Source organism: Scomber scombrus, chromosome 5 (assembly GCF_963691925.1).
Source record: "Scomber scombrus chromosome 5, fScoSco1.1, whole genome shotgun sequence".
In the NCBI taxonomy this organism is placed as follows: Eukaryota; Metazoa; Chordata; class Actinopteri; order Scombriformes; family Scombridae; genus Scomber; species Scomber scombrus.
In genome coordinates this window covers 31,655,390-31,666,796 of record NC_084974.1, presented here as the reverse complement: position 1 = coordinate 31,666,796, position 11,407 = coordinate 31,655,390, and the positions used below count along the sequence as shown (strand labels likewise).

General features: G+C 40.0%; 1 protein-coding gene across 1 annotated transcript in view; it reads left to right on the top strand.

Annotated features, from left to right (window-relative positions):
* The window catches only part of zgc:162872 (BAR_ACAPs and ArfGap_ACAP domain-containing protein), a 13,620-nt gene extending 5,389 nt beyond the window's left edge, over nucleotides 1-8,231 (top strand). Inside the window, exons 14-22 of the mRNA XM_062418889.1 lie at nucleotides 1,283-1,476; nucleotides 2,249-2,318; nucleotides 3,937-4,031; nucleotides 4,121-4,197; nucleotides 5,302-5,456; nucleotides 5,573-5,682; nucleotides 6,290-6,400; nucleotides 6,520-6,581; nucleotides 7,191-8,231. Of these exons, the coding sequence (XP_062274873.1) occupies nucleotides 1,283-1,476; nucleotides 2,249-2,318; nucleotides 3,937-4,031; nucleotides 4,121-4,197; nucleotides 5,302-5,456; nucleotides 5,573-5,682; nucleotides 6,290-6,400; nucleotides 6,520-6,581; nucleotides 7,191-7,423 (1,107 nt within the window). The 3' untranslated portion in view covers nucleotides 7,424-8,231. The remainder of the gene's footprint in view (nucleotides 1-1,282; nucleotides 1,477-2,248; nucleotides 2,319-3,936; nucleotides 4,032-4,120; nucleotides 4,198-5,301; nucleotides 5,457-5,572; nucleotides 5,683-6,289; nucleotides 6,401-6,519; nucleotides 6,582-7,190) is intronic.
* Nucleotides 8,232-11,407: the final 3,176 nt, after the last annotated feature.

Below are 11,407 nucleotides of genomic sequence, written 5' to 3'. Positions count from 1 at the left end.
AGTGTCATCAGAGATAATATTAGTGTACTTAACAAGTTAATATGGAGGGAAACGTAGTAAAAGTACCAATACAGTAAAGTAAAATACTCCATTACAAGTAAAAGTACTGCATGAAAAATACTACTACACTAAAAGTACTGCAGTATTATGGTGATGTAGTATGCAGTATTACAGTAAAAGTACTGCAGTACTATGAGTGATGTAGTATGCAGTATTACAGTAAAAGTACTGCAGTATTATGAGTGATGTAGTATGCAGTATTACAGTAAAAGTACTGCAGTATTATGAGTGATGTAGTATGCAGTATTACACTAAAAGTACTGCAGTATTATGAGTGATGTAGTATGCAGTATTACAGTAAAAGTACTGCAGTATTATGAGTGATGTAGTATGCAGTATTACACTAAAAGTACTGCAGTATTATGAGTGATGTAGTATGCAGTATTACAGTAAAAGTACTGCAGTATTATGAGCGATGTAGTATGCAGTATTACAGTAAAAGTACTGCAGTATAATGAGTGATGTAGTATGCAGTATTACAGTAAAAGTACTGCAGTATTATGAGTGATGTAGTATGCAGTATTACAGTAAAAGTACTGCAGTATAATGAGTGATGTAGTATGCAGTATTACAGTAAAAGTACTGCAGTATTATGAGCGTAGTATGCAGTATTACAGTAAAAGTACTGCAGTATTATGAGTGATGTAGTATGCAGTATTACAGTAAAAGTACTGCAGTATTATGAGTGATGTAGTATGCAGTATTACAGTAAAAGTACTGCAGTATTATGAGTGATGTAGTATGCAGTATTACAGTAAAAGTACTGCAGTATTATGAGCGTAGTATGCAGTATTACAGTAAAAGTACTGCAGTATAATGAGTGATGTAGTATGCAGTATTACAGTAAAAGTACTGCAGTATTATGAGCGATGTAGTATGCAGTATTACAGTAAAAGTACTGCAGTATTATGAGTGATGTAGTATGCAGTATTACAGTAAAAGTACTGCAGTATTATGAGCGATGTAGTATGCAGTATTACAGTAAAAGTACTGCAGTATTATGAGTGATGTAGTATGCAGTATTACAGTAAAAGTACTGCAGTATTATGAGTGATGTAGTATGCAGTATTACAGTAAAAGTACTGCAGTATTATGAGTGATGTAGTATGCAGTATTACAGTAAAAGTACTGCAGTATTATGAGCGATGTAGTATGCAGTATTACAGTAAACATATTATCTATGACATCATTAGATTATTAATGTCGTCTCTTCCTGTTTCAGCCTAAAGAGCCCCTCCCTCTCATGTCTCCTGGGGATAACTCACCGGGCCCCCCCCCTCGCAGGCCGCCGGCGCTGGGTGTGGCCCTGCGTGGCCCCGGGAACCATCGCTGCTGTGACTGCAGCGAGGAAGAGCCTCGCTGGGCCTCCATCAACCTGGGAGTCACCATGTGCATCGAGTGCTCGGGGATCCACAGGTAGAGTCAGAGCCGAGTGTTAGAGACTGTTAGAGATAAACAATACGAGCTGATTAATACAATAAACAGTTTGAGTCACTAGAACATTACAGGGAAAATATTAAGTAAATGTTAATCATATTTAAGCATAAATAATATGAATTGAAACTAATTAATTAAAGTCTACTTTATGTTTCACAGACAGGAACATCACTGTTATGAAATAATCAAGTAAATCTTATCATTAAGAGAGTAGATTTTATTATACTTTTTTATTTTAAATGACTTAGTTGTATGAAATTATATTACTCATTATAATTATGTACATTTAGTTCATCTTCTATTGATAAATGTTGAATCTTTTTATACATCACAAATCATACAACTACAATACATAACAAAAAAATTCAATAAAAGTATTTATTTTGTCCACAATAAACATGAATTAATCACTCCATTCAAAATTAACAGCATCTTAATGACTCTTATAAACATCTGGATTGAGAAAAAAAACATTATTATCATGACTCCAAATCTGTTTTAACCTGTTTTTCCCAAGTTGTGACATTTTTCTTTAGATATTTAGACATATCCAGCTCTGTGTAAAAAGGATTAGACACTAAAAGTAAAGTGAAAAAGACTTTGGATCGTTTTTATTGATCAGTAACAAACAGCATTTAAATAGAGTGGTTAAAAACAGGAAATAAATGTGTCTTCATGTCTTTATGTCTCTGGCTGCTTGATGTTTACTGTTTGATGTTATTAGTGTAATGAGACTTCGTCCTCCTTGCAGGAGTCTTGGCGTTCACCTGTCCAAGGTTCGATCTCTCACTCTGGACTCGTGGGAGACCGAACAGCTCAAGGTAAAACCACACAGCTTTAGTTTTAAATATATAAACACATTATTACAAGTGTATGTTTGTTTTTTGCTTTTATATTTTTATGCTCTTCGAAGTTTTAATTTAGTCTTTATTGCTTTTCTTGCTTTTGAAAAGAAAAAGAAAATCAGTCGTTCACCAGAGGCTAGGCGATACGATATTATCATGATACTTGTGTCACAATACTTGTGTCATGATAGGATATCATCATACTTGTGTCACGATGCGAAATTATCATGATACTTGTGTCACGATACGTATGTCACGATACTTGTGTCATGATAGGATATTATCATATTTGTGTCCCGATACTTGTGTCACGATACGTGTGTCACGATACTTGTGTCATGATACGATATTATCATGATACTTGTGTCACAATGCGAAATTATCACGATACTTGTGTCACTATACGATACGATATTATCACGATACTTGTGTCACGATGCGGAATTATCACGATACTTGTGTCATGATGCGATATTATCACGATACTTGTGTCACTATACGATACGATATTATCACGATACTTGTGTCACGATACTTGTGTCACGATACTTGTGTCACGATACTTGTGTCACTATACGATATTATCATGATAATTGTGTCACGATGCGATATTATCATGATACGATATTTTCACGATACGATCTTATCACGATACTTGTGTCACGATACTTGTGTCACGATACTTGTGTCACGATACGTGTGTCACGATACTTGTGTCATGATACGATATTATCATGATACTTGTGTCACAATGCGAAATTATCACGATACTTGTGTCACTATACGATACGATATTATCACGATACTTGTGTCACGATGCGGAATTATCACGATACTTGTGTCATGATGCGATATTATCACGATACTTGTGTCACTATACGATACGATATTATCACGATACTTGTGTCACGATACTTGTGTCACGATACTTGTGTCACTATACGATATTATCATGATAATTGTGTCACGATGCGATATTATCATGATACGATATTTTCACGATACGATCTTATCACGATACTTGTGTCACGATACTTGTGTCACGATACTTGTGTCACGATACTTGTGTCACTATACAATATTATTGCGATTTTAAATATATTGCGATATATTGCAATTCATTACCTTTTTTCACCTGCAAATTCTCTCCCCAAAGGAAAAAAAACTTCAATTTTCATTTGCAATTCCTACAATAAAAGATCGATACTTGTCGTCTATGTAGCGATAAAATATTGCCACGCAAAAATATTGCGATATTATGCTGTATCTATTTTCCCCCCCCACCCCTAGCGTCTACTGCATAACATTTTCTTGCTTCTGCCTCTGCCAAACTAATGCAGCGATCATCAAAACAAATAACAACAACAAAAAGTAAATAAATGAATGCTTAATTATGTAATCTAACAAGAACAACAAATAGCGTCAACATTCAGTAAACTGGCTCCTTTCTACCGACTAACTGATCTGATCTAACACTAAAAACATCTCACTATAGCTGTTCAAACCTTCCATCTAACAAATCATAATAAAGCCAAAATGACTCCAGAAATCTTCAAACTTTTCTTCTTCTGTGGTTTTCTTTTCTCGTCTTTAGCTGCTGTGCGTTCTGGGAAACGACGTCATCAACCGGATCTACGAGGCTGGATGTTCAGAGAGCGGACGAGTCAAACCTTCGACGGACAGTCCGCGGTGAGACGAGCGACACACACGACAGAGAGAAGAGAGTGAAGTCTGATGTGAAGCCTCCTGTTTGATTTTCTTTTTTCTTTCTTTTTCAGAGCAGAGAAAGAAACGTGGATCAAAGAGAAATACGTGGAGAAGAGATTCGTGCAGAACGGAGGCTCGGATAATTCCAGTAAGTCATTGACGTCACCACTTTGATCCAGACTGAAATATCTACGAAAAACTATGTGATGGATTGTCAGGAAGTTTAGGTTCAGACGTTAATTATCTTATTTTCTCTGTAAAATGTCAGAAAATAGTTTTAAAAATATCAGTTATGACTTTTTATGAAATCCTGAAATCTCTTTGATTTGATTAACAATCCAAAATCCAAAGTTTATCATCATATATGACACAGGAAGGCTTCATATTCACACATTTGAGAACTCTGGTTTAATGAATGTTGGTGATGAATAGAAACATAAAGTCTAAATGAGTTTCACGGCTTTTACATTTAATACAAGTGAACAAGTTAAAGATGTAAAATAAGTATATTAACTCTCTTATGGTCCTTGAGTCAAGGGAGGAAGAAGGGAGGAAGAAGGAAGGAAAGGAGGGAGGGAGGAAGAAGGAAGGAAGGAAGGACGGAAGGAAAGGACGGAGGAAGGAAGGAAGGAAGGAAGGAAGGAAAAAAAGGAGGGAGGAAGGAAGGGAGGGAGGAAGAAGGAAGGAAAGAAGGGAGGAAGGAAGGAAGGAAATGAGGGAGGAAGAAAGGAAGGAATGAAGGAAGGAAAGACAGATGGAAGGAAGGAATGAAGGAAGGAAGTAAGGAAAGGAAGGAATGAAGGAAGGAAGTAAGGAAAGGAGGGAGGAAGGAAGGAAGGAAAGAAAGGAGGGAGGAAGGAAAGGAGGAAGGGAGGAAGAAGGAAGGAGGAAAGGAATGAAAGAGAGAGGGAGGAAAGAAGGAGAGAGGGAGGGAGGAAGGAAGGAAGAAAGGGGGATGGAAGGAAGGATGGAAGGAAAGGAAGGAGGAAGAGAGGAAGGAAGGAAAGAAAGAAGGAAGGAGGAAAGGAATGAAGGAGGGAGGGAGGAAAGAAGGAGAGGAAGGAAAGAAGGAAGAAAGGAAGGAAAGATGGAAGGACGGAAGGAAAGGAGGGAGGAAGGAAGGGAGGAAGGAAGGAAGGAAAGAAAGGATGGAGGAAGGAAAGAAGGAAGGGAGGAAGGACAGACGGAAGGAAGGGGTCAATTTGACCCGTGAGGACGACACAAAGGTTAAGAAGTGTGTCTCGTGTGTCAGAGCGTGGGAAGGACGAGGCCGGGCTGCGTCTGTATCTGGCTGCGTTGGCGGGAGACCCGGTTGCCATGGCGGCGGCGTTGGCCCAGGGGGCGGAGGTCAACGGGAGCGTCGCTGAGGAGGAGGGACGCACGGCGCTGATCGGAGCTGCTGTCGGGGTGAAGAGAGCCTCATAACTAATAATCAATTAGTGGATATGTGTCTAAACTGGTCTGAACTGGTTTAAACTGGTGTGATCTGGTCTGAACTGGTGTGATCTGGTCTCCACCTGCAGGGGTCGCTGCTGGCTTGTGAGTTTCTGCTGCTGAACGGAGCGAACGTCAACCACAGAGACCTGAGAGGACAAGGAGCTCTGCACGCTGCTGCCACCGCTGGACACACGGGGTAACTACACACACACACACACACACACACACACACACACACACACACACACACACACACACACACACACACACACACACAGAGACACACACAGACATGCAGACACACACACACACACACACACACATGCACACAAACAGAGACACACAAATATACACACAGACATGCAGAGACACACAAATATACACACAGACATGCAGAGACACACAAATATACACACAGAGACATATACACACACACACACACACACACACACATGCACACAAATGCAGAGACATACACACACAGAGAGAGACACACACACAGAGAGAGACACACACACAGAGAGAGACACACACATACACATACACACACACACACACACACACATACTAACACTCACACAGAAACATGAAGACTCTGACTCTGAATAAACCGCTTGATTTTCATTGGCTGTTGTAGAAGAGAGGAGTCACACACTCACAGACAAACATACACACAACACACACACAAACACACACACACTCACTTACACACAACACACACAAGCAAACTCACTTACACACACACATACACACACACACATGCAGGATCCATACCTCTGCTTGATTCCCATTGGCTGTTGCAGACAGGTGTGTCTGCTGCTGAAGAGAGGAGCCAATCAGTACGCTGTGGACGAGAGAGGACAGGACCCGTTGGCCATCGCCGTGGAAACAGCCCACGCTGACATCGTCACGCTGTGAGTCACCGAACGTTAAGAAGTCAGCTGATAGTTAAAGTCAAGCCTGTAGATTTAACTAAAGATGATATACTGTGATTATTTTTTTATGTTTATCAGTTATTGATTATTGATTTCAGACTGCGGATGGCCAGAATGAACGAAGAGATGAGAGATTCAGAGGGAATGTTTGGAGCTATGGGTCAGTGGAGTCATACACACACACACATACACACATACACGCATAATACACATACATACACACACACACACACACACACACAATACACACACACACACATACATGCATAATACACACACACACAAACACACACATGCACAGTCTTACACACATACGTACTTACACAAAACTCACATATACTCACACACACACACACACACACACACACACACACACATACACGCATAATACACATACACACACACACACACACATTCACACACACACACATTCACGCACATACACACACACACACACACACACACACACACACATACACGCATAATACACATACACACACATACACACACACACACACACACACATAATTTACATACTCGCTCACATACATGCATAACACATACAAAACACACATATACACTCATAATACACATACACACAATACACAAATACATGCACACTCTCACACACATGCACACACACACTCTCACACACACATACTTACACAAAACCCACAATCAGCCAAACACACAACCAAAGCCACACACACTCTCTTACACTCACACACTCACACACACACTGATCATTAATCAGTTTTTTTCTCTCCAGGAGACGACGAGACGTTTCAGGAAATCTTCCGCGACTTCAGCGACATGGCGTCACACGACCCGGACAAACTCAGCCGACGGAAGTTCAGCCGCGGAGTCGACGAAGAGGAGGAGGATGAAGAGGGAGGAAGAGGAGGAGGGAGAGGAGGAGGGAGAGGAGGAGGAGGAGGAGGAGGAGGAGGAAGAGGAGGAGGAAGGGTAAACAACCAACAGAGTGTTGAAAAGACTGAATGACAGAAACACTTGAAGCCCGTCGGACCGCATAAAGAGAGAAGTCCCTCTTATTAACCACTGTGTTGCCACGGTAACCGCTTTGACGGACAGCTGAACATATAAGATATATATTAATATAGCAGCGTGGTATATTCTCTATAAGCACTCAGATACTTCATGTACAGTGACTGCGGCTGGAAACTGTGATTATTATTATTATTATTTTTGGTTTTGACTGAAATATCTCGACTACTGTTGACGTTCCTCTCAGGATGACTCTCTGACTCTTCCTCTAGCGCCACCATCAGATCAGGATGTGTCCAACACTTTATGTTTATGACCCACAGAACTAACAGAGACATTCCCGTCGGCCTCATTTAAAACTTTAGAAGCATCAGATCAGCTGTTTGAAGGAGAAATGCTCCGCCTCGCTCACAGTGTTACTAGTTTAAAGTTAACATAGAAAGTTACAGAATAGACACACACACACACACACACACACACACACACACACACACACACACACACATAAACTCACACACACACACACACACACACACACACACACACACACACACACACACACACACACACACATAAACTCACACACACACAATTTGTAAATTTCCCCATCGTGGGACTAATAAAGGAATATCTTAACACACATTCACATACTTACACAACACACACTCTCTCAGACACACACACACACACACACACACACACATATTTATACACTGACACACAATACACATACACACACTCACAATCACACACTCACAATCAAATACACAACACACAGACAACACTCTCACACACACACACATACTCACTCCTAAACACACTCTCTCACAAACACACACAACATGCACACACATATTTATACATACACACACTCACAGTCACACACACACACATAAACTCAAACACACACACAAACTTACACAAAACACACACTTACACACAATAACACACACACACACACACATAAAGTTACAGAACAGATGAAACTAACATGAAATCACTTCCTGTCATCAACCTTCATCCTTCACACCTGTTTACAGCTCAGTGATGATGTCATAAGAGGAGGAGGAGGAGGAGCAGGTCACCTTCATCACGGTCAGTGCGTCACGTTTGCGTCGTTAAATCCGGCCTTAAATATTTACTAATGTTTAATAAGAAGATTAATAACCTCAGGTCAATACATGAGTCTTTACGGTTAAAACAGAAGTTCAGTCTCCTCCTTTACTTCCTGCTGTTACACCTCGTCGTCACGGCAACATACATCATGCTTTTGTTAATGGGCATTAACTGTAAAATAAATACAAAAAAGCAGCATTTTTATTGTTACAACAGACAAACTGAGAATATTTTTATCTTGGAGCAGGAAGATGTTACTTTAAAAAACGGAGGCGTAAAAAAACTACAATTCTGCAAATAAACATGTCAGAATAAATGAAGATTGTTACAGATTCAACAGGAGACGACTAATGTTCACTTTTACCCCCCTGTTACCCCCCCCACCTTAAATATATCCTGTGTAAAGAGCCTGCAGGCAGTATTAATGTAGTAATGGTTATTATTTAAGTTACAGAGTAGAAAAGGTTTAGAGTCACACACACACACACACACACACACACATATATATATCTTGACTATGGGTCAGTAACAACAGTTGGCAAGATGACTAATTCAAAAGTCTCTTTATAAAATGGTCTTAAAGCAGCATCAGGTTTGTTAAAATGTACTTTTTAATGTTTATATTGGTTTTATGTCATTTGAAGTTGAAGTTGAATTAATTATTTTGGTTGTCATGGTTACACCACTTAGACATTTTTGCCATAATCCTCTAATATATTCTCTCAAAATGGATTAAAAGCAGAAATTTGATGCTGGGTCCATAAAAAAAGAAAGTGTGCAAGTTATTCATACGTTCATTTTCACATTTTAACCCTTTTAAATTTAAACTAAACCACATGGACACAGTAAACCATCACTGACTCTGATATACATACTGTATGAATATATTGGCAATTTCATTAGTAGTGGGGTGTAAATGTGTGTGTATCTGACCTTTAGACAGAGCGTTATAGTCTTCATGCTAAGCTAAGCTAACCTGTTATTAGCTTTAGCTTCATATTTACATACATGAGAGAAATCAGTGTGGTCATGTGACTCGTATAATACTTTAACACACACACACACACACACATATATATATTTATATCTTGTGCTGCGTTCAATTTAGCTCTGAAGTTGGAAGTCGGAGCCACACCTGAGTTTGAATCGTTCCAGTTTAGGAGTCAGGAAACCAGTTCTAACCAGTTAACCATTGATAGAAACACCAGTTGATAAAAATGCATTTCGCTCTATTTTTGATGGTCAAACATGAGGCCTGTGGGCCAAAACGGGACCGCCTAGGAGTCCAATCCGGACCACTTTCCTTCCTGTCTTCTTTTCCTTCTCTTCCTTCCCTCCATCTGTCTTTCATTCCTTCCTTCCATCTTTCCTTCCTTCCTTCCTTCCTTTCATTCCTTCATTCTTTCCTTCCATCTGTCCTTTCTTTATTTCTCCCCTGTCTTCCCTTCCTTCCTTCCCTCCCTTCCTTCCTTTCCTTCCCTCCCTTCCTTCCTTTCCTTCCTTCCTTCCATCTTTCCTTCCTTCCATCCTTCCTTCATTCCTTCCTTCCATCTGTCTTTCCTTCCTTCCCTCCCTCCTTCCCTCCCTTCCTTCCTTTCCTTTCCTTCCTTCCTTCCATCTTTCCTTCCTTCCGTCCCTCCTTCCTTCCTTCCTTCCCTCCTTTCTTCCTCCCTCCTTCCTTCCTTCCTTCCCTCCCTCCCCCCCCTTCCTTCCTTCCTTCCTTCCTTCCCTTCCCTTCCCTTCCCTTCCCTCCTTCCTTCCTTCCTTCCCTCCATCTTTTTAATGATCCTTCCCTCATCAGATCATATAGTCCTGTATTGACCCTTTAATGAAGATGAGTTTAACCCTCCTGGTGTATAAACGTCTACAGATAGAAGCTGAACATTCTCGTGTGTACGACTGATTTAATGAAACATAAATCCGACTTCAGACGACATTCCAGTTGAGATTCAGACTTCTGAGTACAAATGAAACGCAGCGTTACCTTTGGACGGAGCTATGCTAACAGTTTCCCTTTGTTTCCAGTGTTTATGCTAAGCTAAGCTAACCAGTTAGTTTACAGACATGAGAGTGAAGAATCAGTCTGTGAATCATGTGACTCTCTCAGCGAGGAAAAGACGAATGATTCCTCTTTATAACACTTCACAAAGTCGACACTTCCGATGATACAAACACACAAGTTTAAAGTTTAATTAGATGTTTATCTGCTTGCTGTGATCACAAAGGGATTTAACCTGCTGCTGCTGCTGTTTGACGTCATTCTGAAGAGTTTCTATAATCTGTTTTTAAGGGTTTTAAGTGTTTTTATGGATGAATTTTAAAGCTGTAAAAGATGTTTTCCAGTTGATACGAGTCTTAAAAAAACAGTTTCTGAAGTGAACTGAGAGGCTGCAGAAGACAGAAACTCTGACACATCATGTTTCCACTGACACTTCTCTCAGATATGATTGAGACCTGCTGAAACTGTCACTGCGTCAGTTTCTGTCTGTTAAAGTTTCGACTGAAGCAGATTTCCGTCTTCACTGAGAAGACATTTCATTCCAGACTGTTACTAATGTGATGCTACTGCAAATAAATAAAAACATGTTAATATATGTTGACGAGTCTGTGATGTTTACCTCAGTCTGAACCACACACACAGCTTTATACTTTCATACAGAGGGGAAGAAGAACTCAGATAGGATATAGACCAAAACATTTAGTTGGTTGCTGGGTAGTGACTCTGCCAAGTTTGGGAACTGTAGCTGTGACATTTCTGAGCAGAAACAGATTTAATGCGGCTTTTACAGCTTCACTGCTTGGACCCCTGATAAATACGTCATATTTAACCAGGAACACCCTCCATCTAAAAGCTAAAAATCATGA